We start from the raw sequence: 26,418 nt of genomic DNA, 5'->3' as shown, positions 1-26,418 counted from the left end.
TTTCTCTTTCTGGAACTGCCTTTTAAGTAAATAAAAAATATTAAAAAAAAAATCGCTAAATAGAGAATTGTCAGGTCAAACGGTATATTCATTTAACATTTTGCAGGATGGTGCCAAGTGACCACTGTGCTATTAACTGCGAATTTACATTCTCATTAGCAACGTATAAAGTACCTGTGGAAGAGAAGAGTGGTCCATGTTCCATTCCTGCCTGTTCTGAAGTCTGTTAGATACGCCCTCATCAATTAGGCTGCTCCTTTCGGATGTTGCCATGTGAAAGTGTCAGATCTCTCTTGGCACCTGCAAAGAAGTTAAACTCTGCTCAGTTGTTTCTTTCCTGGGAATATCTGACCTTTCTCCTTCCATGGGCGACCGGGGTTCTCAGAAGAGTTTGTGGCCTCTCAGGTTTTCAGCACATTCTAATCTGATCTCAGTGCTGCTTCATTAAGATGCCCTTCCCACTGATACAGCCGGTAGCACTGTGTAAGCCTCAGGCAGGCCCTGCGGTATTTAGCATCATGGGTGAGTTCCTTTTGGCAGCCCATCTCCTCAGCCTTAGCACCGTCACTTGATTCTTACACCTATCAGACTTTGTCCCTTCTCATTCACTCCTGCTGTTCGCGTTTTCCGTGGCTTCAGTTACTGTGTATGTGGATGACGTCTCAATACATACGCACACATTCCCAGCTCAGATGTCCTGCGTCTCTAACTGAAGTGTCTCTGGGCTTCTGTAAATTGTCACTGCCCAGGCTGAGCTCACCATGTTTTTTATGCACCCCCGCTCCCATCATCATCTGCACTTCCAAAGCCATCGGCTTCTGGGTTGTCTGTCTTAGAGCATGGTACCACCCTTCTCTTTTGTGGGAACCAGAAACCTGGGCGTCATGTATTTTTATTTAAAAGTATTTTGATTAACACATAATATTTGTACATTGTGTGCAGTGCCAAGCAGTGTTTCAACACATATATGTAGTGTAAACTGATAGTCAAGCAGTTAGCATTTCCATGTCCTTATGCTTAGAACCTATCAGATCCTCTGTCCTGTTTATTTAATTTTTTTTTTTTTTTTAACAGGCAGAGTGGACCGTGAGAGAGACAGAGAGAAAGGTCTACCTTTTGCCGATGGTTCACCCTCCAATGGCTGCCGCGGCTGGCGCGCTGCGGCCGGCGCACCGCGCTGATCCAATGGCAGGAGCCAGGTGCTTCTCCTGGTCTCCCATGGGGTGCAGGGCCCAAGGACTTGGGCCATCCTCCACTGCACTCCCTGGCCACAGCAGAGAGCTGGTCTGGAGGAGGGGCAACTGGGACAGAATCCGGCGCCCCGACCAGGACTAGAACCCGGTGTGCCGGCGCCGCAAGGCGGAGGATTAGCCTAGTGAGCCACGGCGGCGCCGGCCCAGTGATAGACTTTCTACATGAGTGACATTAACTCAGTCAGTTGAGCCATCACTGCTGCCTTCCAGGATGTGCATTAGTAGGAAGCTGGAGTTAGGGGTCAGGGCCAGGGACTGAGCCCAGGTACTCTGATGTAGGATGCAGGTGTTCTAACCAGCATCTTACCCCAGGCCACACACCTGCCCCTCGTTGAGTTCTTTATGTAGTATACAATATATAATTTTTAAAAAAGATTTATTTATTCACTTGAAAGAGTTACACAGAGAGAGAAGGAGAGGCAGAGAGAGAGGTCTTCCATCCAATGGTTCACTCCCTAGATGGCTGCAATGGCTGGAGCTTCTTCTGAGTCTTCCAGGCAGGTGCAGGGGTCCAAGGACTTGGGCCATCTTCTACTGCTTTCCCAGGCCATAGCAGAGAGCTGGATTGGAAGTGGAGCAGCCGGGTCTCGAACCAGCGCCCATATAGGATGCCGGGACTGCAGGCGGTAGCTTTACCTGCTACGGCACAGCCCCAGCCCCTGATCTGTTTTGAGTGGTAGTCATGCTCTGAGCTGCAGAACATGAGAACCTGCTACTCTTAGCTGTGTCTTGGTGCCCCTCATACTTTCTCTACTCTTCCTAGCCTTACCTTCTTTGCCTGGTTTACTCCTGTTCACGTAACATGAGGTTTCTGCCCAGCTCAGCTTTTAGGCCCAGTGTTGGCCCTTGTGGTCATCTGAGGAGTGAAGATCTGTCTCTGTCTTCCTCTCTCTCTGTAACTCTGACTTTCAAATAAATGTTTTAAAAATTACTATATTTATGGATGCTGTGGACTGGGAATTTAGACACGGCCTGGTATGCAGGACTTGTCACCTCAGTGTGTGTGGTCTGGGGAGGATGAAGGCTGGGGACTGGAGGATCTGGAGTGTTTATTCACGTGTTCGGCACCTGGCCTGGGAGGACTCGAGGCCTGGGATTGCTATTAGAGCATCTGTAACATCTGTAAGTATCCGTTCCTTAAGGTTTGGGCTTTCTCACAGAGTTGCAGCCTGAGAGTGGTAGTAGGACTTTTTATTGGCAGCTCAGGGTTCCAGAAACAAGTGTTGTAGCAAACAGGGTGGAAGCTGTATTGCTTTTTCTTTTCTTTTCTTTTCTTTTTTTTTAAAGATTATTTATTTATTTTTACTTGAGAGAGTTACACAGAGAGAGGAGAGGCAGAGAGAGAGGTCTTCCATCCACTGGTTCACTCCCCAGTTGGCCGCAACAGCCGGAGCTGGGATGATCCGAAGCCAGGAGCCAGGAGCTTCTTCTGGGTCTCCCACGTGGGTACAGGGGCCCAAGCACTCGGGCCATCTTCTGCCGCTATCCCAGGCCATAGCAGAGAGCTGGATTGGAAGTGGAGCAGCCGGGACTAGAACCAGCGCCCATGTAGGATGCTAGCGCTTCAGGCCAGGGCGCTAACCTGCTGTACCACAGCACCGGCCCCTGTATTGCTTTTTCTGATCTAGCTTCTAAAATCATGCATCATCACTTCTTTTGGTCACAGGAGAGTAAAAAATCCACCCAGATTCAAGGGGTGCATGCACAGACCACTCTGTTGTGATAGTTGGCTTATCAAGATCACTTTGTAGATGAACATGTGGGATGGCAGATAAAGATGAGCCCTGCAGTCATGTCTGTCTGCATAACGATATGTTGCTATAACAGACCACTGTTTTAGGGTTTTGACCCGATGTTGGAAGCTTTTCTACCTCTACCCCATGACCCTGCTGTCTGACTCCAGTCCCCAAGGAGCTTGTTGATTGGAGGACTATGAGCTTGCTACTAGTTATCATCTTGATTAGCTATAAATGAAAACTTTATGGACTTTCTCGAGAAAATGGAAAACTTACAGAGCCACACAGTTTGCACTGAACCTTTATAATAAAACCTCTTTGTATGTTGGAAAAAAATATTTATGTGATATAGGCATTTTATTAATTTACTGAAATTTTAGAAAAGTGGGGTAAGAGAATTGCTTTTTATTCGTTAGAGAGTAGATTTGTTTCTGCTTTCAGTATAGGTGCAAGCTCTTCTGAATGGAATCTTACTGCACTTGAAGTCACTGTTTCTGTTTTTGCAGATATGCAATATGATGAGGATGATGATGAAATCACTCCAGATTTGTGGCAAGAAGCGTGCTGGATTGTCATCAGGTAACCTTTTAGACCAAAGGCACTGCAACAGATTAGGGGATTTCCTGCTTATTCTGATCTTGATAAATAGAAATTCCATATGAATATGCTGCATAAATCTTTTTTTAAGTTTTTTTTTTTTAATTGAAGGCGTGTTGGAGAGAGGGAGAGAGAGGGAGAGACAGCGAGAGAGAGAGAGAGAGAGAGAGATATCTTTCATTTGTTTGTCTACTTCCCAAATGCCTGTGATAGCAGGTGCTGGGCCAGGCTGAAACTAGGAGCCAGGAACTCCATCTGGGTCTCCCATGTGGGTAACAGCAGTGGCTGGAGCTGAGCTGATCTGAAGCCAAGAGCCAGGTCTCCCATGCAGGTGCAGGGGCCCAAGGACTTGGGCCATCTTCCACTGCTTTCCCAGGCCATAGCAGAGAGCTGGATCGGAAGAGGAGCAGCCAGGACTAGAACCAACACCCATATGGGATGCCAGCACTGCAGGCAGATTAACCGACTGTTCCACAGTTCCTGCCCCATGTAGGCTCCAGTTTGTGTTTTGGCTGCTAGACTTCCTATCTGGCATTCTTGCTAATGGCCTGGGAAATGCAGCAGAAGATGACTGGAGTGCCTGGGCCCCTGCTGCCCATGTGGGAGACCTGGATGAAGTTCATGGTCCTGGCTTTGGCCTGGCCCATCCTTGGCATTGCAGCCATTTTAGGGGTGAACCAGCAGATAGCAGATCTCTCTTTCCCTCTGCCACTCTCTGTCCCTGTCTGTCTCTTTCCCTCTGTGTAACTCTGACTTTGAAATAAATAAATAAATCTTTAAAAAACACATGCTTTTGACGTTCTGCCACACGTGTCTGGAGTATAATTGAATGCCTTTTTTTTTTTTTTTTTTTTAAGATTTATTTAATTTTTTGAAGGAGTTACATAGAGAGATCAACTGATCTTCCATCTGCTGGTTCACTCCCCAGATGGCTGCAACAGCCAATGCTGGGCCAGGCTGGCCAGGAGCCAGGAGCTTCTTCCGGATTTCCCTTGTGGATGCAGGGGCCCAAGCACCTGGGCCATCTTCTGCTGTTTCCCAAGCCATGAATAGGGAGCTGGATTGGAAGTGGAGCAGCCAGAACATGAACCAGCACCCATATGAGATGCTGTTGTTGCAGGTGGCCACTTTACCTGCTGTACCACAACACTGCCCCACTCCCTTTTAAAGATTTATGTATTTATTTGAAAGGCAGAATTAGACAAAAAGAGATCCTCTACCTGCTGGTTCACTTTGCAAATGCCTGCAACAGCCAGGAGCTGGGCCTTGCTGTAGCCAGGAGCCAGGAACTCCATCTGGGTGTCCGTGACGTGGTTGGTAGGGGCCCAAGTTATTGGGCCATCCTCCGCTGCCTTCCCAGGCACATTAGCAGGGAGCTGGATCAGAAGTGGAGCAGCCGGGATTCAGGCTGACAGTTTTTTGCTGGCATTGCGGGCAATGACTTAACCTACTATGCTACAACACTGGTCCCAAATGATTGTTTTTTTTTTTTCTCAGTGTATTTGAAAGAGTTACAGAGAGAGGGAGAGACAGAAATCTTCCATCTACTCCCCAAATGGCCACAATGCTTGGGGCTTGTCCAGGCTGAAGCCAGGAGCTTCATCCAGTATCCTGTGCAAGTGCAGGTGCCCAAGTACTTGGGTCATCTTCCTTTGCTTTCTAGACACATCAGTAGGGAGCTGGATTGAAAGTGGAACAGAATACCTGGGACTCAGACTGCTGCCCATGTGGGATGCTGGCATTGCAGATGGCAGGTCAGCTTGCTGTTCTACAATGCTGGTTCCCCAAATGATTTTTTTTTTTTTTTTTTTTTTTGACAGGCAGAGTGGACAGGGAGAGAGAGAGACAGAGAAAGGTCCTCCTTTTTGCCGTTGGTTCAGCCTCCAATGGCCACTGCGGCCAGCGCGCCGCGGTCCGGCGTATCGTGCCTATCCGAAGCCAGGAGCCAGGTGCTTCTTCTGGTCTCCCATGCGGGAGCAGAGCCCAAGTACTTGGGCCATCCTCCACTGCAGTCCCAGGCCATAGCAGAGAGCTGGCCTGGAAGAGGGGCAACCGGGACAGAATCCGGCGCCCTACCGGGACTAGAACCCGGTGTGCCGGCGCCGCAAGGTGGAGGATTAAGATTAGCCTATTGAGCCACGGCGCCGGCCATGATCTTTTTTTAAAAAAGTTATTTTATTTGTAAGATTGAAATGCACACACACATATACACGGAGAGACAGAGAGATCTTCCGACCACTGATTCATTCCCTAAATCCTTGCAATAGGTAGGGCTGGGCCATGCCAAAGCAAGGAGCCTGGAACTCAATTCCAAGTCTCCCACATGAGTAGTGAGGACTCATCTGCTGGACCCGTCTGCTGCCTCAGGGTGTGCATTAGCAGGAAGCTGAGTCAGAAGTGGAAGAGCTAAATTCAAACCGGGTGTGCCAATATGGGACACAGGCGTCCTAAGCAGTGACTGAACTGCTGTGCTGAAAGCCCATCCCTTATATCAAGTAATCTTCACATAGTTGTGTGAATGTGCTATTACTTAACATCACAAGTAACTGAGGTAAGATGATTCCTGGTTTCGGCACTGTGGCATAATGCATTAAGCCGCTGTCTGTAGTGCTGGCATTCCATGTTGGGCTCCAGTTTGAGTCCTGGCTGCTGTACTTCTGATCCAGCTCCCTGCTAGTGTGCCTGGGAAAGCAGCAGCAGATGGCCCAAGTGGATAGGATGCTGCACCCACATAGGAGATTCTGAGGAAGCTCCTGGCTCCTGGTTCCTGACTTTAGATCGGCCCAGCTCCGGTCATTGCAGCCATTTAGGGAGTGAACCAGCAGATGGAAGGTGGATCTCTCTGTCTGTAATTCTAACAAATAAATCTTTTTTAAAAAAGTAAGATGATTTCTGGTGAAATAAGCCTAATAGTAGATATCATAAATGTAAAAGTTATGTAGCTTAGATGTTTACAGATAGTATTCTATTGCAATGCTGTTTCAATGGTTTGGCAGAAAGTAGCTGTGGTTCAGCTTCTTGGGGTAATGAAACTTGTATATAAGTTCTGTGAAGATTTTTCATCTTAAGTTGTGTGTAAAAAACTCTTGCTGTTTATTTTACAGGCAGTGCCTTTCATGTGTTTATGTATCAATTCCTGACCCAAATGATCATGAAAATTTTATTTCTTGTTCACAATCCCTTCTGAAAGAAATTGCCACAGCCATTCTTTAGGCTTTATCTTACATAAGGATGGATATATGCTGTGTTCTTTACCATGGGACCTGACCTCTAATGTTGGTGGCCATATTTGAATGGATCAGAGTGGGCCCTGGTCCACAGCTAGACAATTTGTAGGCCTGCTGGTGACCTATGAGGTGACCTGGTAATGCCAAAAATTGGCTGTTGATTAGCTGGGCTGTGTAAATTGTCCCAGAATGTTGATGGTTGGGGGGGAAGGGTGTCAGCGGTTAATAGGGAGAGGGAAGTAGAAGCTAAGAAAGTCTCCTAGGTACACGATGGCAGGGTCACAGTCTAGAGGAGCTGAGCCCTGGAGCTGTGGTGATGAGGCAGTTCCTACTGCTAGGGGTGATGAGATATTCCCGTCCTTAGGGTTGCGCTAGAGCTCACAGCTCTTCGAGCCCTGGGATGGCCAGCCGTGCAACTGTTCTGGCGGTAGTGGGGAGTGATCCGCTGAGAATCTTCTTGCGCTTCAATCTGTCTCCTTGCTCATTCCTCACCTGAACAACTGACCATGTCTTGTAGCAGTAAAGTCTGCTCTTGGATGATCCGTCCTTCTCTTAAGATGTGGCTTCTGTTGCCTCTGCACTGCCAGCTCTGATGACTTTCCTGGGCTCCACTTCTAGCACCAGTCATTTGAAGTGATGGACACTCATCTCACCTTCAGCATGCTCAAAATAAAGCTAAACTTAAAATTAACACTTTTTTTTTTTCAAAAAGGTTTACGTATTTGAAAAATTTACAGAGAGAGATACTGATCTTCCATCCACTGGTTCATTCCCCAGGTGGCTGCAGCAGCCAAAGTTGGGCCAGGCTGAAGCCAGGAGCTTTAGCCAGGTCTCCAGTGTAGGTGGCTGGGGCCCAAGCAGTTGGGCTGTTGTTGCTTTCCCAGGCCATAACCATGGAGCTGGATTGAAAGTGGAGGAGCTGGGATGCAAGCTGGTACCATATAGGATGCTGATGTTGCAGGTGGTGGCCTAACATACTAACGCCATAATACTAGCTCCAATAATGTTCTGCATTTTCTATTTTAGTAATTGATATCACCATTTCATTCAGACTAGAGTTCTTGTTATCTTTAGCTATCCTTTTTCTTTAGATGTCTCCTGACATTTTTTCAAAAAAAGTTTCAAAGAGGTTGAAGAGGTTGAATGAAATTTGTCTATAAAGGATATTTGTAAATCAGGGCTTCCTTTTTATATAGTGCTTTAATTATTTTGCCTATAAGTTTTTTTTTTTAAACAATAAGTTCTATATAGAAAATATTCCCGACATTATACCGTTTTAAGTTATCTCATAGTTTCTTGTGTAATGATTGGTATATAGCGTTGGTTTCTTGAGTATTTTTTGAATTATAATAAAAATGGAGAGGGGGGGCTAGAGAAGAGTGGCAACTGATTATAAATTCTTATTTTTCTAGTTCCTATTTTGATGAGAAAGGTCTGGTCAGACAGCAACTGGATTCTTTTGATGAGTTCATTCAGATGTCTGTTCAAAGAATTGTGGAGGACGCTCCCCCCATAGATCTGCAAGCTGAAGCCCAGCATGCCAGCGGAGAAGTTGAAGAACCGGTAAGATGGTTTCTAACAGTGTTACACAGGTAAAAGGAAGACTGGTTTCAAATTTCAGTTCCCTTTCCTGGCTTAAAGCCTAAAACAAAGTCAGGAGGAGCATTTAGCAGTGCGCTTACAACATTTTCAGTATCACCTTCTGATTTATTCTTAATAGTGGAGAGATGCATTTTTGCAAGAAATCCAGAACTGAAATGCCAAATAGTGCGTATTTAACATAGGTTTGGGAAGAGGGGATGCAGAAGTGTGAAAAACTAACAGAAGCAAGCCAAAACAGGCATGGCCTTTCAGATAACTTTTGTCTTTCACAGTATAAGAATCATAGAAGAACAAGTGTTTGACTTTTATTCCTCAAATTTTATTTATTGCATTAAATACCTTATCATAACCATATGGATTTCTCTCTAAATCAAATCTCAGAGGAGACCCAAACATATAAATTATTTATTTTTTTCAGTTCCTTTTAGTTTTGTTCATATTTGTGTACTTTTTAGCTTTGTTAAATCATAGCTAAAGTATCATAATTTAGTGGTTGTAAAGAAATAAGTGGCCCAAAATAATGACTGTTTTGTTTTAGAGAAGTGGAGGAGAAGCTGTGGGGGTGTGCTGGACTCTGAGAAACAGGGAAAAGTGAAAAACAGTGTGAGGTAGGGGAAGCCCCAGAAATAATAGCTGTGTGTGTGGAGGGAGGTCATTATTGCTGGCCAGTCAGTCCCTGCTCTCTCCAGCTTATCTCCTCAAGCTGGTCTGTTCTCATTTTAGCTGCAGAGACTGTGCAGACATTCTGCTGTTAAGAACAGAAGTCTGGTTCTTCTGATACTGTGCTGGAAAAAGGGACATGAAGTTTTGTTGTTTTTTTGTCCTTGGGTTGTTTTCTCTTCATGGTCTTTGGTATAGTGAGAGTTAACACCGTGACATAGGCAATTCAAAGTGATAGTAAGTTCTACTGAAGGAGGAGGAAATCTCTTAAGACTTGGTTATTGGAGTGCAGGGGAGAAGATGGGAGAAGACCTCTTAGAAAAGATACTAAGGTATTTCAGCAAGAAAGTACTTGGTTATTCAGCTTATAGTTGAGATGGGGACTGCCATAAACAGTATGTGATTTCATGCTGTCTGTTTTTGCTCGGTGATAGTAGGAGATTAGAAGGGACCAAGGCTTTAGGTATCATTGGATTCATGAGGAATTGTTGAAAAATTGTCTAAGGACATGTAAGAAGTGTTATTTTAGAAAGGATACTCTTAAAGGTGTTTACTCGGAAAGTGGCTGGAATCAAATGAAACCTTGTAATGGCTTAAGTTTTAGATGTGTCTTGGACAGTGTGAGAGTGGTAATGAGGGCGAGTTGGCTTTCCTTTGGTTCATTGTCATACTGTTCTCTGCTCTGTCCACTCCAGCTCTGGAGACTTGGGTGTCAGCAGCATACCCACAGGAAAGAGTCTGCTTGGTTCCAAGGTCTCCTTCTCTGAGATTTGATTTAGAGATATATGCGGTGTCCAGTTACCTCTGCAAAGTTGTTCTCATGGATCTTGCTTTGTTAGGCAGTAGGTAGATTTTTAACTGAAAGTCTTTTTGTTTTTGTGTTTTGGCTTTGGTTGTCAGGTTTGGAAGTTCTGTCTTTTACATGTGTTTTTTGTGGATTTAATTGAGAGTTAGATTTACTTTTTCTAACATCCTATGTATTTCATAAGGGCATACTTCTAATTATCTAAATTTGTTATCTTTTTTTCTTCTCTGGTCACTTTGCATTTTCAAAACCTATTTATTTGAAAGACAGAGACAGAGACATCTGGTCTCCATCTGGTTCAAGCCTCGAATTCCTCTGGCTGGGCTGGATAGCCAGGAGCTGAGAACTCATTGCTGGTCTCCTGCGTGGGCGGCAGGGACCCGCGTACTTGAGCCGTCACCTGCTGCCTCCCAGGGCGGGCCTTCGCAGGAAGCTGGACTAGGAAGCAGAGTTACCCTGGAGCCTAAGGACTCAGCTGGAGGATGTGTTTCTCAAGTGGCATCTTAGCCGCTGGGCCACACTCCCACCTCTCCTTTATACTTTCGACCCTAACCAAGGAGAGGGCCCATGAAACTGGATAGGTCGTTAATACAATTCCATTTTAACTGTTTGTATAAACTCAGAACACACGGTGTGTCAGTCTTTCCTTAGTTATGGTACGTTAAGTCTGTCGTCTTGCTTCAGAAAACTCAAGAAAGTTGTCAGTTCTGCAGCGTGCATGTTGACTTTGGAGAATCTCCATACCAGTAAAATGTATTAAATCTGACAGTTGTTTTGATCTACAATGTTGATGTCAATTGAATGGGATCTTTAAAACTTATGTGAAAGATTATACTTTTCATGTTTTGTGTTTAATTTCAGCCAAGATATTTGCTGAAGTTTGAGCAAATTTACCTCTCCAAGCCTACGCACTGGGAAAGAGATGGTGCTCCTTCACCAATGATGCCAAATGAAGCTAGGTTAAGAAATCTCACGTAAGAAAGGGTTTCTGTTCCGTAGCTGATACTGAAATAGACTTCAGGAGATGAATTGTAATCAGTTGAAGATGTATGTTTTAGCTGCGATCTGCTCTTACTTTTAAAGGTATTCTGCTCCACTTTATGTTGATATAACAAAAACAGTCATCAAAGAAGGCGAGGAACAACTTCAGACTCAGCATCAGAAAACCTTTATAGGAAAAATCCCAATTATGTTGCGTTCAACTTACTGCCTGTTGAATGGCTTGACAGATCGTGATCTTTGTGAATTAAATGAATGCCCTTTGGATCCTGGTGGCTACTTCATTATTAATGGATCAGAAAAGGTAGGGTAGCATTTTAAAAAATTACAAAACAATAGCTTAAATTCAGATTACTGAAGTTGAAATTAAAAAGTAAACTTTCATGCAATATAACCTGGAAGTAGCAGTTGAATTATGTAGTGTGACACAAACCTGTATAAACCAAAGCTTTATTTAGTTGTACTGGAAATTTGGTCAACTTCTGTTTCTCTTTGCAGCATTTATGCAAGACAGGGTTTGTAATGTTCAATACTGAATGTTCTGGCGAGCCTGCATGATTAGATTACATTAGGGTGCAGATTTCACTTCAATGACCTTTTGAGTTTTGTTACTGTAACTTTTCTTTTTGTCCATCTAGGTTTTGATTGCTCAAGAGAAAATGGCAACAAACACAGTGTATGTGTTTGCCAAAAAAGATTCTAAATATGCCTACACAGGGGAGTGTAGGTCGTGTTTGGAAAATTCTTCTCGACCCACCAGCACCATATGGGTGAGCATGCTGGCGAGAGGAGGACAGGTATGGAATGGGATGTGACGTCGTTTGGCTTTTCTCCTTTGTGCTCTGTTCTGTAAGTTACAATACTGCATTCTTAGTGAAGAGTAGCTCTTCTGAAGCATATTATGTGTGTTAGATGTCAGGCATTGCGTTTACCTGTTGCTGTGTGACGGATGACTCCAGTGGCCGCAGTTACCACGTCTTCGTTTCTGTCAGCAGTCTGGGGCAGCCTGGTTGGGTGCTCTGAGTGTCTCACAGGGTTGCTGTCATCACAAAGCTCAATCACGTGATTGCCGGCAGGATTCACTTCCTCACTGAGAGTCTCAGGTCTTTGCTGGCTGTTGACTGGAAGCCCCTCAGTCCCTGGCCACATGGGCCTCTGCATTTAGCAGCTGACCACACAGCAGCCATCTTCAGAGAGGGAAACAGAGCGAGCCGTAGAGGGAGAGTGTGAGAAGGTGGAAATCAGTCTATTCATAATTTGTTGTGTGGCAGTAATTTCTTACTGTTTTTGTCATATTTTTTATTAAATGCAACTCAGTATAGCCAACCCATACTGAGGAGGGAATTACACAAGGAGGACAGTAACGGTAGGAGGCAGAGATCATTATTATAAGCATGTTGCCCGTAGTAGTGGAATCCAGTAATAGCTAGGATTTCTTGAATATTTGCTACATGCCAATCATGCTACTCAGATTAATTAATTTAATCTTTATAACTATCTTAGAAAGTAGTTGTAATTACCTTTATTTAATTTTATGTATATACATATATGTTTTGCTTTCTTAATTTTAATTTTTAAGAAGTTTATTTGAAAGGCAGAGTGGAACAAGCACATACAAGGCAGGGATGGGGGGAGGTGGGTAGATATATCTTTCATCTGCTGGTTCATTCCCCAGATGGCCACAACAGCCAGGCTGACGTCATGAGCCAGGAATTCCCTCTGGGTTTCCTACATGGGTGCAGGGGCCCAATTACTTGGGCCATCTTGTGCTGCTTTTCCAGGCACGTTAGCATGAAGCCAGATTGGAAGTAGTGTAGTCAGGACTCAAACTGGCACTCTGACACAGGATGCCAGTGTCACAAGTGTTGGCTTAACCTGTCGTGCCATAACATTGGCCCCTAATTGTGTGTGTGTGTGTGTATTTATTTATTTATTTTTATTTATTTGAAAGAGTTAGAGAGAGAGAGAGAGAGTCTTCCATCCGGTGTTTCACTCCCCAAGTGGCCACAGTGGCTGTAGCTGGGCTGATCTGAAGCTTCTTCCAGGTCTCCCACCTGGGTGCAGGGGCCCAAAGACTTGGGCCATCTTCCACTGCTTTGCAAGGCCATAGCAGAGAGCTGGATGGGAAGTGGAGCACCCTGGACTCTAACCAGCGCTGCACAGCAGGGGTCGGCTTTACCCGCTGTGCCACAGCGTGGACACCTAGAGTCTAATATTACTTACAAACTTATGAAGATGAGCTACATAGAAATGTTGAATAAGTGTCTTATGGAATGAACATATTTTTTATTAATAAGTGGGACTAAATGTCTCTTGGCAATTGATATTTTCATAATATTTTATTTGTAAGATAAACATTGACTTCCTTCTGTACATACAGTATTGCTGGGTATTATGAGGTGTCATTAACTCACACATTAACTCCTTTTTTAAAAGATATATTTATTTATTTAAAATTCAGAGTTACACAGAGTGAGGGAAAGACAGAGAATGAGAGAGTGAGAGCACTTTTATCCGCTGTTTCACTCCCTAGATGGCCACATTGGCCAGTAGGAAGCAGCTTTGCCTGCTGTGCCACAGCGCTGGCCCCCGTACAATCATGATTAAGAAGAAAATTGTCGCTCCCCCTCTTCGTGGAGGAACGACACAGGACCCTGCGCTGTTCTTTCGTCTGCTCGGCCCTCCCCGGGTTTGCTGCTGGTTCTTCCCGGGTTGGCTACTATCCCTTCCACCTCCGTGGAAGGGCGGTTCCCCCTGGCCACTTTCCCCACTTCCGCAGGGGAGCGGCACACCGCCGGCCGGCTCTCTCGGGGGCTGCACAGGTGTTCCCTTAGATGTTCCCCTTAGATGTTCCTGGTGCATGCCGTCTCTCTCCTCCTTTATAGTCCTCCTCCGCCAATCCTAACTCGGCTGCCCACACGCCGAGTACGCTGCTCTCCTCCAATCAGGAGCAAGTCCTACAGTTTATTAGCTGAACTGGAGGCAGCTGTGCGGAAGCTGTTTACTTCTCTCCCAGCGCCACATTGTGGGAGAGCAGATGCATAGAATAAGTCTTAATTCCAGTAACTCAGTCCAGTCCGGATTGCTCCCCACAAAAATGGCTTTATTGGGAATACGGGTTTTAGCTGTCAAACAAGAGTAACACAATGCAGAGGTTAAATTCTATTATTTATAGTAGTTGTGTAAAGACTTGGAGGAGAATGAGATTACTAGAATGGTATGGCTTATGAAAACTTAATAAAAGAGGTGGGCTTACATGTATTGTACAGGTTTATGTAAGCAGAGAGCAATTCGAAGGACATTCTGGAGGAGGAGAATGGGATAAGTAGTGTGTGTATGGAGAATCACCAGAAAACAGCTCTGATGGGACTGGGTGGAGTGTGTTGAATAGTGAATGGCAGGTAGGTGATCAGGCTGGATCTGGGTTAGTGGTTCTTAACTAAAGGTTCACCTCAGTAACCTTACGACTCTGAAGTACAAAATTTTGTCTCCCTTTTCACATTTGCTGACCAGTTGGTGGGAGTAGAGGTGATGGAGGAGGAGTAGGACCCAGGTACATGTATTTGGAAGTGGTTGGCAGGTGATTGTGGTATGCATTGTCAAGAAGCATGGCCTGGCTTGTGGAGGGTGATGAACACAGCTGTGGATTAGGGGAGATTATAATCACAACTCTGGAGTAAACAAATCAGAGGCACAGAAAGAATAATCTGAGTTTGGTGAGTTCTTTTGTTTTTGTTTTAAAGATTTATTTATTTTTGGGCCGGCGCCGCGGCTCACTAGGCTAATCCTCCGCCTTGCGGCGCCGGCACACGGGGTTCTAGTCTCGGTCGGGGTGCCGGATTCTGTCCTGGTTGCCCCTCTTCCAGGCCAGCTCTCTGCTATGGCCCGGGAGTGCAGTGGAGGATGGCCCAAGTGCTTGGGCCCTGCACCCCATGGGAGACCAGGAGAAGCACCTGGCTCCTGGCTTCAGATCAGCGCGGTGTGCCGGCCGTAGCGCACCAGCTGTGGCGGCCATTGGAGGGTGAACCAACGGCAAAGGAAGACCTTTCTCTCTGTCTCTCTCTCTCTCACTGTCCACTCTGTCTGTCAAAAAAAAAAAAAAATTATTTATTTTTATTTAAAAGGCAGAGTGACAAAGATCTCCCATTTGCTGGTTCACTCCCCAAATGACTGCAATAGTCAGATCTGGGCCAGGCTGAATCTAGGAGTCAGGAATTCCATCATGGTCTCCCACATGGGTGGCAGGGGCCCAAGTTGGGCCATCTTCTGCTGTCTTTCCAGATGCATTAGCAGGAATATTGGATCTGAAACAGCAGCCAGCACTTGAACTGACTCTCCAGTATGGGATGCTGGCATTGTAAGTGATGCTGGCCCCTGCGATAGGTTTGTCATGAGATTGAGTCTGTTAAGACGCTGTGGTTTCTAACCTGAGGTTCTGGGAGGATGGTGATGAAGGAGAATTTCTAGGAATTGAATTTTGACAAAACATAGTTTTAGACAAGAAGACTTGGGGTGGGAGGAGGTGTTGGTGTGTGACGGATGAAGGCGTTGTTTTCCAATGTTCTTGTTCTGGAGTAAGATCTGTGGTGAATCAAATAGACTGAATGGAATACTTGATATCTAAATAGAAATAACCAAATGGCAGTTAGAGATGTAGGGAAAGGATCAAGATGAAAATTTGAGTGTCACTTATTAGAAGTTATTACTGACCAAACTGTGGATGAGATAAATTATCTAAAGCAAGAAACTTAGAGTGCAGGAGGAGGATGGTAGACGTCATCAATAGGGATTACGAATCTTTAAGGTTATGAAGCCAAGAAAGGATAAGAGAAATTGATGCTGACACAGGAGAAATAAGACTAAAACTGAGAAACTGGGTATGCCAGTATAGACCAGTAGACCAGTAACTAATTTTTTAAATCAGCTTTTTATTTTTAAATTTTATTTATTTGTTTGAGAGACTGGAGTTGGGGTGGCGGGGTAGGGTCAATTTCCCATCTGCTGGTTCACTCTCAAATGCTCACAATGGCTAGGGCTGAATTAGACTGAAGCCAGGAGCCGTGACAGAGACCTAAGTACTTGAACCATCATCACCTACCAGCTGCCTCCCAGAAAGCGATTTGCAGGAAGCTGGAATTGAGGGTGGAGCCAGAACTTGAACTCAGGCACTCTGATAGGGGTTGTGGCATCTTAACTGCTTCATCAAACTCATACCACATCCTTTTTTTTTTCTTAAAGATTTATTTATTCATTTGGAAGGTAGAGTTAGAGGGAGAGACAGAAAGGTCTTCTGTCTACTGTTCATGCAATGGCTGGAGCTGGGCTGATCTGAAGCTAGGGGCCAGGAGCTTCTTCTGGGTCTCTGACATGGGTTCAGGGACCCAAGCACTTGGGCCATCCTCCACTGCTTTTGCAGGCATATTAGCAGGTAGCTGGATCAGAAGTGGAGTAGCTGAAATTCAAACCAGTGTCCATATGGGATGCTGGTGCTGCAGGCGGCGACTTTCCCCGCTGCACAACAGCACTAGCCCCTTACCATCCTTTCTTAAAAATTTATTTCTTTGAGAGGAGATAGAATTCTCCCCTCCTAGACCTCCTCTCCTCTTCATTCCCCGGATGCCGCTGGTGGCCCAGTCTTTGCAAGGCCTAAGCCCTAGGAACTCATCAGTCTAGGTCTCCCATATGGGTAGTAGGGACCCAAGTACTTGAGCCATTTCTGCTGCCTTCCAGGGTCTGCATTGGCAGAAAGCTGGACTCAGGAGATGTAGGTGGGTGTTGAGCTCCGACGTGACCATATGAGACACAGGTGCCTTGACTGCTAGGCCAATGACGTGTTCTGTTTTACGTGTATGATTATGGAGGAAGGAAATGGGAACAAACTTGTATGCAGGTATCTGTTTAATTCTGAAATATTCAAGTAAGGATAGTTCACAGATGGGCTCTGATTTAGTAATCATTTTCCATTCTGTACTTAGCCTTTTCTGCATTGTTCCATATGCATTTTCTCTCTTTCTTACTCTTTCTATATTTCTTTCTTCCAGAGAGGGTTGTTTTTGGTTTTGGTTTTGTTTTTGTTTTTTGAGGTGGAGTGTGAAGGATCAGCATTCATATTCTTTTGCAGTGTAAAGTCATTTCAAATTATTGTATTTGGTAATTCTGATTGGCGCTTTTTTTTTTTTAAAGATTTATTTTATTTATTTGAAAGGCAGTCACAGAGGGAGAGAGGGAGAGATAGAGCTCTTTCATCTTCTGGTTCACTCCCCAAATGGCCACAACAGTCTGGCCTGGGTCAGGCCGAAACCAGGAGCTTCATCCAGGTCTCCTGTGGGGGTGCAGGGACTTGGGCCATTTTCTGTTGCTTTCCCAGGCACATTAGCAGGGAGTTAGATCAGAAGTGGAACAGCTGGGACTTGAACTGGTGCCCATTTGGGATGCTGGCTTTGGAGGCGGTGGCATAACCCATTAATGAGGTTAAGTCCGAGAGAATCTTGGCAGACAGATAGAAAATAATGGAAGTTCTCTCAGGTGCAAGCTATCAGCTTGTCCATAAAATTAGTAACACTGTTCTGAAGGCTTTGAAAAGTACCTGTAGGAGGTGTCAGAGTGTGGGAGGTGTGCTGTTTTTGAAATACATCTAGTTAGCAAATACATGAAGTGGTATCTTGGTGTTTTCATATCACTGTGAGCTTCTATGTATTCATGTTATCATAATATTTTCTTTTTCAGGGTGCAAAAAAGAGTGCTATTGGTCAGCGCATTGTGGCAACTCTCCCGTACATCAAGCAGGAAGTTCCCATCATCATCGTGTTCAGAGCATTAGGCTTTGTGTCTGACAGGGATATTTTAGAACATATTATTTATGACTTTGAAGATCCAGAGATGATGGAAATGGTAACGTGAGAGTATATTCCTCATGTTTTATGAAGGAAATGGCATTACTGACTGCTGCTAACTTTAAAACTTAGCTGAAAGCTGCTCTGAAGAGCAGTGTAACTGTCACGGATGTCATGGCATTTACTGTGTAGGGAAAGCTGGCGGCCCTGCCTGGGCCTCGTGACAGTGCTGTGTAAAGTAGACGTGGAACACGGAGGCAGCCTCAGGTCAGGGACAGCAGCAGGAAGGAGAATTGTAGCGCACACCAGACGGGTGCCATTTAGGCACAAAGGAAAATGAGCAGTTGCTGTCTGTATGCAAAACTTCATTTTGAAATAGTTTCAATCTTAGAGTTGCAAGAACAGTGCAGAGAACTCTTGTTCACTCTTCGCCTGGATTCATATTGTTGCCTTGCCACTTTTTGCTTTCCCATTCTGTGTCTGTATCTGCTCATCACTGTTGTCTGGACTGTCCGAGAGTGAGTGACAGCCATCACACGCTGACTCCTAAGTTCTTCAGTGTGTGTTTCCTAGGAATCAGGGCACCCAGTTTCATAGGCAAAGCATTGTTGAAATGAGGAAATTTAACTTTGGTATGGAACTTTTAATGTACATATCTTACTCAGATTTTTGTCAGTTGTTTTGATAATGTCCTTAAATAGCTTTTGTTTTTCTAGTCATGACTAGAACTTGGGAGTCTAAACTCAGTGATAAAAAGATAAGAAGTCAAAGGCCAGGAAGGCAGTTCAGTATCTGTGATAGGACCAGTGGTGCTTAGAGATGCTGGAGTTACTAAATGTCAGCCCTCATTTCTCATGCTCACTGTTGGGTGCGGTTGGAAATTGAGAATGTTAGAATGGAGGAGAATTCGAGATTATTTTACTTAACCCTTTTGTAGGTAAGGAAACTGATGACATGACTGCCCAGAGGCTACAGGTAGTCAGTGGCAGGTACGGGATGCAGATTTTCTAACTGGGCTTTTAAAGTAGTGTCCTTTACAGAAATAATTGAGTGGTTTTATTTGTCAGTTAGAAATTTCTTCATACTAAGACTGAAGACAGTCTGGCACATATATTTGTTTGTAGCTCAGTAAATTTTAATTAGACTATGGAGCTTCTCTATATATATTTTGGATCCTTGGAAGGAACTTTATTTTACCATTGGTCAGTAGAATTTCAAAGAGATAATGAAATATACTATTTTTTTTTATGGTGGAGTTGTTTGTTTTTCTAGGAAGTATCATTGCTGTGCTAATGAGTGGGTTTTATCAGAGATCTCCAGATCTCTGAAGTGTCTTCTAGTTTTAAGATTTTATTACTTGATTTTCTGAAAACATAAAAAAATTTTCTTTAGATTCATAGGGATTTTTGGCATGTTATGAATTACAATAGACTCACTTTTTATTTATGGTATCTGATAGGTTAAACCTTCTCTGGATGAAGCTTTTGTCATTCAAGAACAAAATGTTGCATTAAATTTCATTGGTTCAAGAGGGGCAAAGCCTGGTGTTACTAAGGAGAAAAGAATTAAGTATGCAAAGGAAGTCTTACAAAAAGAAATGCTTCCCCACGTCGGTGTCAGTGATTTTTGTGAGACAAAGAAAGCCTACTTCTTGGGGTATGTTAACCTTAAATTGATATGGTTTTTTTTTTTTTTTTGTCATTAGAATTGATAAAGTCATTTTTATTAAAGGTAAAGCTGTCAAAAGCAATGTTTTAAATATAAAGTAATAAGCCAGATATTTTCTTCTCCCTTCCATTGCCCTGTTTTTTAAGGTACATGGTTCATAGGTTACTTCTGGCGGCTTTGGGTAGAAGAGAACTAGATGACAGAGATCACTACGGAAATAAAAGATTGGACCTTGCTGGGCCGCTTCTTGCGTTCTTATTTAGAGGGTAAGAACTTCTAGGGTGAAATCACCGAAGCAGGGAGCTGTGTCTTTAGACTGGTTGATTGCTCGTGGGGGTTGAAACTGTCGTATCCATACTGGGGACCTGTGAGGTTAGCTGCATTCTTTGGGCCATTTGCCCAGATTGAGTTCTGGTTCATGTCTGGAAATGTCAAGTTTGTGAGGACAGTTTATTGTTCATGTTGCTTTGTTCCTTCGGTAGCTTTAGAAGAGGCTTGAGAAAGATGATTTATTGCCTTGACTTTCTAAGTGCTAATACTGGAATTCTTATTGGTCTTGCTTTTGGATTTTATGAACACATATGCACAACCTGGAGGCAAATATCCCAAAAATATTAGCAGTAATTGTTTCATAGTATTAGGTTTATGTGTGGTTTTTAATTTTATTCTTGATGTATTTTTATTATTTTAAAAAGATTTATTTATTTGAAAGTCAGAGACAGAGATTGGGAGCTTCACCTGTGTTTCTTACGTGGGTGCAGAGTCCCAAGCACTTGGGCCATTTTCTGGGGCCTTTCCCAGGCTGTTAGCAGGAAGTTGGATCTGAGTGGAGCAGCTGGGACATGAACCAGTGCCCATATGGGATGCCAGTGCTGCAGGTGGGGGCTTTACCTGCTGTGCACCACAGTGCTGGCCTCCTGTTTTTCATGTTTTCAGAAATGAACTCATAATATATTTTATTGCTAGAAAAACTTTTTAAAAACAAAATATGTTGACAGTAAAAGAAGGATAATTAATACTAGCAGTGTTTTGCACATGTTTTGTTTTTTAGTATATTGTAGGTTAGTCCGCAGTTTTTTGTTACCAATCCACTAAGGAGGTTTTCGTTTCTTTTTTTTTAATTTTTTTTTTTGCTAATTATTCCTCCTGCTGTGTGTGTTTATAAACTGCATGGGAATCTGTGCTTTCTACATAACGAGAGTGGTGACTTTCACTCTGTAGTAACCATTTGTTCCCACTGTGGGTGATATTTTCCCTATTAAGAATACATATCATAGGCCTGCGCCGTGGCTCACTAGGCTAATCCTCCGCCTAGCGGCACCGGCACACTGGGTTCTAGTCCTGGTCGGGGCGCCGGATTCTGTCCTGGTTGCCCCTCTTCCAGGCCAGCTCTCTGCTGTGGCCAGGGAGTGCAGTGGAGGATGGCCCAAGTGCTTGGGCCCTGCACCCCATAGGAGACCAGGATAAGTACCTGGCTCCTGCCATTGGATCAGCGCGGTGCGCCGGCTGCAGCGCGCCGGCTGTGGCGGCCATTAGAGGGTGAACCAACGGCAAAGGAAGACCTTTCTCTCTGTCTCTCTCTCTCTCACTGTCCACTCTGTCAAAAAAAAAAAAGAATACATATCATAGACTTTTCTGTATTTAAAACAATGCTGTTTTATTTGGCAGGATGTTTAAGAATTTGCTTAAAGAAGTACGGATCTATGCACAGAAGTTTATTGATCGAGGAAAGGATTTTAACTTGGAGTTGGCAATTAAAACAAGGATTATATCTGATGGCCTAAAGTACTCTTTGGCTACTGGAAACTGGGGTGACCAGAAGAAAGCCCATCAGGCCAGGGCTGGAGTGTCTCAGGTGAGGCTGTCACCATGACTGCACCTGTCAGAGGAACTGGTGACTCGTTTACTGAGTATAAGTCACCTTGTTTTCTTTTTTCCTTGGTTAAGTATAAAATTTCTAGGGGGCTTTTGAATTATGAACACTAAATTTTTCTTAAATTAGCTAATAGCAGTACTAAGAGAGACTTAAGTTTTTGGTTTGCAGTTTGGAAACTCAAGATGTGTGCTTAGTGGGGGTAGCTGCGTGAGAAGGGGACAGTCTGCTAATGACACTTGTGTATCTTAGAAGCTAACCCAGCCCTTCCTTTGTTGGAAATAGAGTCCTTCTGCCCTGGATCTCTTCCTGTTGGCCTGCTGTACATACAGGGAGTGCCAGAACTTCTCCCAGAAGGAGGAGTAGGGAAGAGCTTTTCACATTCTGATTCATTAGGCACTTTTATTTTTCTGTATATATATGCTTTTCATGTAAGATTGAACACCTTTAATATACTTACGTGCCAGAATAATCTGAAAGATTTGGCATTCAAACACCAACTGCAAGCTTCTGGTTCCTAGAAATCTACATGTTCTCGAAATTCAGGAAGGCTGCTGGTAGCCAAGTTAAATTTCTAAGTTCTTTTTAATTCATTAAGGATTTATTTGCAAACTTGGTATGTGTGATTCTGGATTCACAGACATGAATGAGATCCTATCCCAGGCCTTCAAGGACCTCATCAATATCTGGCAGAGGAAATAGATTGATTCATACATGGTTCACTTGCCCTGAGCCATATTATGATAAATACTGTGCTGTAGATTCAGTTCAGTGACTTGTTTGGGAACGTTGTTAGGGGACCAAGAGTGTCAGCCACATGCTGGAGTTGCAAAGATGAATAAAACATGATTCCTGATCTTCAGTAGTTGGCAGTGTTTACTTGTTAATAGATGTAAACAGATAATTTACAGTGTGGCTCAGAAGGCATTTTAGGGAGAAATAGGCACCGGTGCTCTGTTGGAGTGCTGGAGGAAGGCTCAGCCTGGAGGGAAGAGCCCCACTGGGGAGGAGGGTGGAACCAGCACGTCATAGGAAAAGTGCGGCTGTCTTCTTAAATGTCTTGCATGGAGGGGTGGAGGCAGGAAGGAGCACGTGTATGGGAGCTGGAACATTCCTGTCGAAGCTGGGGGTTAAGAAGATGGTCGGAGAGGGGAGGTGGGGACAGCTCATAGCAGCGTGAGCCATGACAAGTTTTGTTTTTTAGATGGATTCATGGTAATTGGCAATGTGGAGAACAGGTTGTAAAGAGCAGGATTGGTGGTAGGAAAATTGTTTGCAGCAGCTTGGGTGAGAAGCAATAGGCCTGGCGTAGAGCAGTTTTATAGAGAAGGAGAGTGGGGTCAGATTGAGAAATAGTTAGGAAGTGAGTTTTCCAGGCCTTTGTGGGTGCTTAGTTGAATGGTGGTAAACTCCATGTCCCATGGAGGTGGTCGCAGTCCACCAGGCAGAGCAGAGTGGAGGAGTGGTTTCTCTTTTGTCTGCGACCGTGTGTGGTTAGCTGGGTAGCATGAGGGAGTGGCTGGAGGCTGGCAGGACAAGGTCATTTGGAACTTTGTTGAGAAGGGCAGGCTTTCATGTCAGGCTCTCCCGTTGTCAGTGGTCATCGCTGGGTGTTCCTAAAATGCTGAGTGATGTGGACGCACGCGTGCTTTCATGATTCCAGCAACTGAGGAGGGTGGATTGGAAGCTACAAGGCAGGGACTGAAGAGATGATGGAAGTGGAATAGTTGAAGTGCAAGGGTCTGTTGCTGTGCATGAAGGGAGGGCTAGATTTTTTTTTTGTTTGTTTGTTTTACACAGATTGAAAATAGAATTTACAGGATATGTTCGTCGATGTGTGGAAGGAGGAGCTGAGGCAGGCAGGGCGATCAAAGGAAGGGTAGCACCCTGACAGGAAACAGCAGGAGGAAGGAGGTTCGGGGGGTTTCAGGCCGGGGAAGGTGGGAATCGAGCCTGAATTGCCTTGCTCTCTCTCTGAATAGCACCTTACAAATGAATGTTATCTTGCTGAATATTCTGTTCCATTTTTGTATTGGATTCAGAGGCCTCAGCCTGGAAGAGTACTGGGGTGGGTTATTGATATCTGCTGTGATCAAGGGAGTGTGAGTTGGTAGCTTTGGTTGAACACTGTGAATACCTCATGCATACCATGTAGTGTTCTAGGTGCTGGGATGCAACAGAGAGCAAAACAGTTAAAGAGAAAACCCAACAGCACGTTGCATGTGATAGAACTGCATCACGTATCTGCCATCCCTGCTGTTAGAGGCAGTTGAGTTACGAGCGCTGTCAGGATTATCCCGGGAAAGGCTAGAGAAAGGAGGGGTGGTGACATTGTGATACTCTCTGGACTGTATATAAAACTATGACGCAGCCTCAGTGTGACAGCGTGACTATCACAGAAATACCCACACTTTAACTATTTGCTGTTCCCCCCAGGTATTAAACCGCCTGACTTTTGCATCTACTCTTTCCCACCTGCGTCGGTTAAATTCTCCTATTGGCAGAGATGGCAAACTGGCGAAACCAAGACAGCTGCACAACACATTGTGGGGCATGGTGTGTCCAGCTGAGACCCCAGAGGTAATGCATGGGCATTTATGTTCAGGATCAAAAGTCTCAGGGTAGCTACATAGAGCATAATTATTTTAGAAATGCTGTTTTACTTATCTATGCATCATGGTTTAGAATTAAGATACTATTTGTGATTTTGTTCTTAGAAAGTAAAAGTTAATCTTGAAATCAAATGGAAGGAACAATGCTATGGGAAAGAATTCTGATGGCATAGAAGATCAGAGTAATAGTTTGTTTATTCCTTAGGGCCATGCTGTAGGACTTGTGAAGAATTTAGCACTGATGGCTTATATTTCAGTTGGCTCTCAGCCTTCTCCAATTCTGGAATTTTTAGAAGAATGGAGTATGGAAAATTTAGAAGAAATTTCTCCTGCAGCTATTGCTGAGTATGTATAGGTGATAATTTCTTTGTAAAATATTGTTATTCTTTTTAGCTGAGCACAGACTTGCTGAGTGCAGACTGTTTGTGGTGTTTCATTTTAGTGCCACCAAGATTTTTGTCAATGGCTGCTGGGTTGGAATACATAAGGATCCTGAACAGCTTATGAACACTCTGAGGAAACTGCGGCGTCAGATGGACATCATCGTGTCTGAAGTAGGGCTCTGATGACTAGAGGGCATTGCTGTGGGCTCTGTAAACAAGGTGTGAGGTTACTCAGAGGCAGATTTGCCCTGGCTTGTTTTGGAACTGTGTTCCCTTGAATTATAAAGCGTATTTTCGAGAGGCAGGTGAGGGGCAGGTGTAGCCTTGCCGTTAAGATGGCAGTTGAGATGCCTGCATCTTCACTGTAGTGCCGGGATTTGTTGCCAGTTCCACTCCTGATTCCAGCCTCCTGCTAATGCTGGATCCTGAGAGGCAGCAGGCGATGGCTCAGGTAATTTTGGCTTCTTGGGTTGTGGTTCAGGCTCCTGGCTTAGACCCCTGGCCTCGGCTATTTTGTCAAGCCTTTGGGGAATGAACAAGTGAATGAGTGCTCTCCCTATCTCTTTCTCTATATGTATCTATCAAATGAATTGAAAAAAAAAGAGTCTAGGTGGTATTTTAGAAATAGCTAATTGTAGAGTCAGACAAAGAGGAGACAGTAGGTGGTGCTTATGCCAACTTTAGTTTATTTGAAAGTGAGAGTTAGAGAGAGAACTTCCATCCCCAGATGGCCACAACAGCCAGGGCTGGGCTGAAGTCAGGAGCCAGGAGCTGCTTCTGGGTAGCAGGGGCCCAAGCACTTGGATATTCAACTTCCGTTACTTCTGCTGGCACATTAGCAGGGAGCTGGATTGGAAGTGGGGCGGCCAGGACACAAATCAGCACTGATACGGGATGCTGGCATTGCAGGCAGTGGCTTCACTCCTTACACTGTAGTGCCAGCACCCAAGTTACTTTTTAAGGACATGAAGTGGGCTAGCAGCATGGAACATTTCCTACTACTTGGCTTTTGGCGAAGAACCTAGTGTTTGTCATCAAGCATTTATGGTTTGCCATAGTTTCCAGCTGAGTAAACCAGATCTTTTCCTCCTTTTACTAGACCCAGTCCTTCCTTTTAGAAAAGATCCACATACGATTTGATTCTTAGAAGTACTTTTGAAGGGAGTATCAGTCTGTTTTTCGGTTCCTTGATGAACTGGCATTTCATGATAAATCACAGAAATACGTTTCCTTTTTGAATTCTTCAAAGTACAGGTACTTCCGATTTTGCAGTGTTTTTAATGATTCTTAGGTTCTTTATTGAAAATTTTCCCGAAATATTTCTGGTATTTCCTAGGAATGCATTTTTAAATATATTTTATATAGTACATCCAAAATATGACATTTGCAATGTGTTGTCAACATAAAAATTGTTAATGAACTATTTTACATTCTTTTTTTTTCCTGGAAAATATCTTTTTTTTTTCTATTTTTTTTTTAAAGATTTCTTTATTTATTTGAAAGTCAGAGTTACACAGAGAGAGGAGAGGCAGAGAGAGAGAGAGGTCTTCCATCCGATGGTTCACTCCCCAATTGGCTGCAACGGCTGGAGAGAGAGAGAGCAAGAGAGAGAGAGGTCTTCCATCCAATGGTTCACTCCCCAATTGGCCGCAATGGCTGGAGCTGCACCGATCTGAAGTCAGGAGCTTCTTCCGGGTCTCCCACGTGGGTGCAGGGGCCCAAGCACTTGGGCCATCTTCTGCTTTCCCAGGCCATAGCAGAGAGCTGGATCAGAAGTGGAGCAGCCGGGTCTCAAACCGGTGCCCATATGGGATGCCGGCGCTTCAGGCCAGGGTGTTAACCCACTGTGCCATAGCGCCGTCCCCTCTGGAAAATAGTTTATCTTTCAAATGAACTTTGAGCCCATCTCAGAATGGCTGCATTTTGATGTTCAGTAATCAGTAATCACATGTGGCTAGGATCTGCTGTATTGGATAGCTAGCCTGTAAGCCATTTGTGTGCTAGGTGATTGTGAAAAGTCAGATTTGCCACTGAGAAAATATGGTCAAGACAAGTGATGTGGGGCTGGCTATTGAATGGGTGAAGCAGTTAACAAAGAACCAAAGTAAGTATTTGTCTTACATTAGTATCGTACCGAAAAAATATTTCCTTCACTTTACCTTCATGATGC

At 44.2% G+C, this 26,418-nt stretch overlaps 1 protein-coding gene across 1 annotated transcript in view; it reads left to right on the top strand.

The window, feature by feature from the left end:
* POLR2B (RNA polymerase II subunit B) overlaps positions 1-26,418 on the top strand; it is a 43,076-nt gene that overhangs the window by 1,099 nt on the left and 15,559 nt on the right. Inside the window, exons 2-13 of the mRNA XM_002717160.6 lie at positions 3,496-3,568; positions 8,226-8,376; positions 10,742-10,854; positions 10,964-11,183; positions 11,518-11,676; positions 17,606-17,770; positions 19,172-19,368; positions 19,527-19,646; positions 21,049-21,235; positions 23,690-23,833; positions 24,071-24,210; positions 24,308-24,419. Of these exons, the coding sequence (XP_002717206.1) occupies positions 3,496-3,568; positions 8,226-8,376; positions 10,742-10,854; positions 10,964-11,183; positions 11,518-11,676; positions 17,606-17,770; positions 19,172-19,368; positions 19,527-19,646; positions 21,049-21,235; positions 23,690-23,833; positions 24,071-24,210; positions 24,308-24,419 (1,781 nt within the window). The remainder of the gene's footprint in view (positions 1-3,495; positions 3,569-8,225; positions 8,377-10,741; positions 10,855-10,963; positions 11,184-11,517; positions 11,677-17,605; positions 17,771-19,171; positions 19,369-19,526; positions 19,647-21,048; positions 21,236-23,689; positions 23,834-24,070; positions 24,211-24,307; positions 24,420-26,418) is intronic.

This window comes from Oryctolagus cuniculus, chromosome 8, assembly GCF_051225735.1.
Source record: "Oryctolagus cuniculus isolate XC-2025 breed Fujian yellow rabbit chromosome 8, ASM5122573v1, whole genome shotgun sequence".
NCBI lineage: Eukaryota > Metazoa > Chordata > Mammalia > Lagomorpha > Leporidae > Oryctolagus > Oryctolagus cuniculus.
Note: the sequence above shows the minus strand (reverse complement) of the source record. Positions and strands in the feature narration are given on the sequence as shown.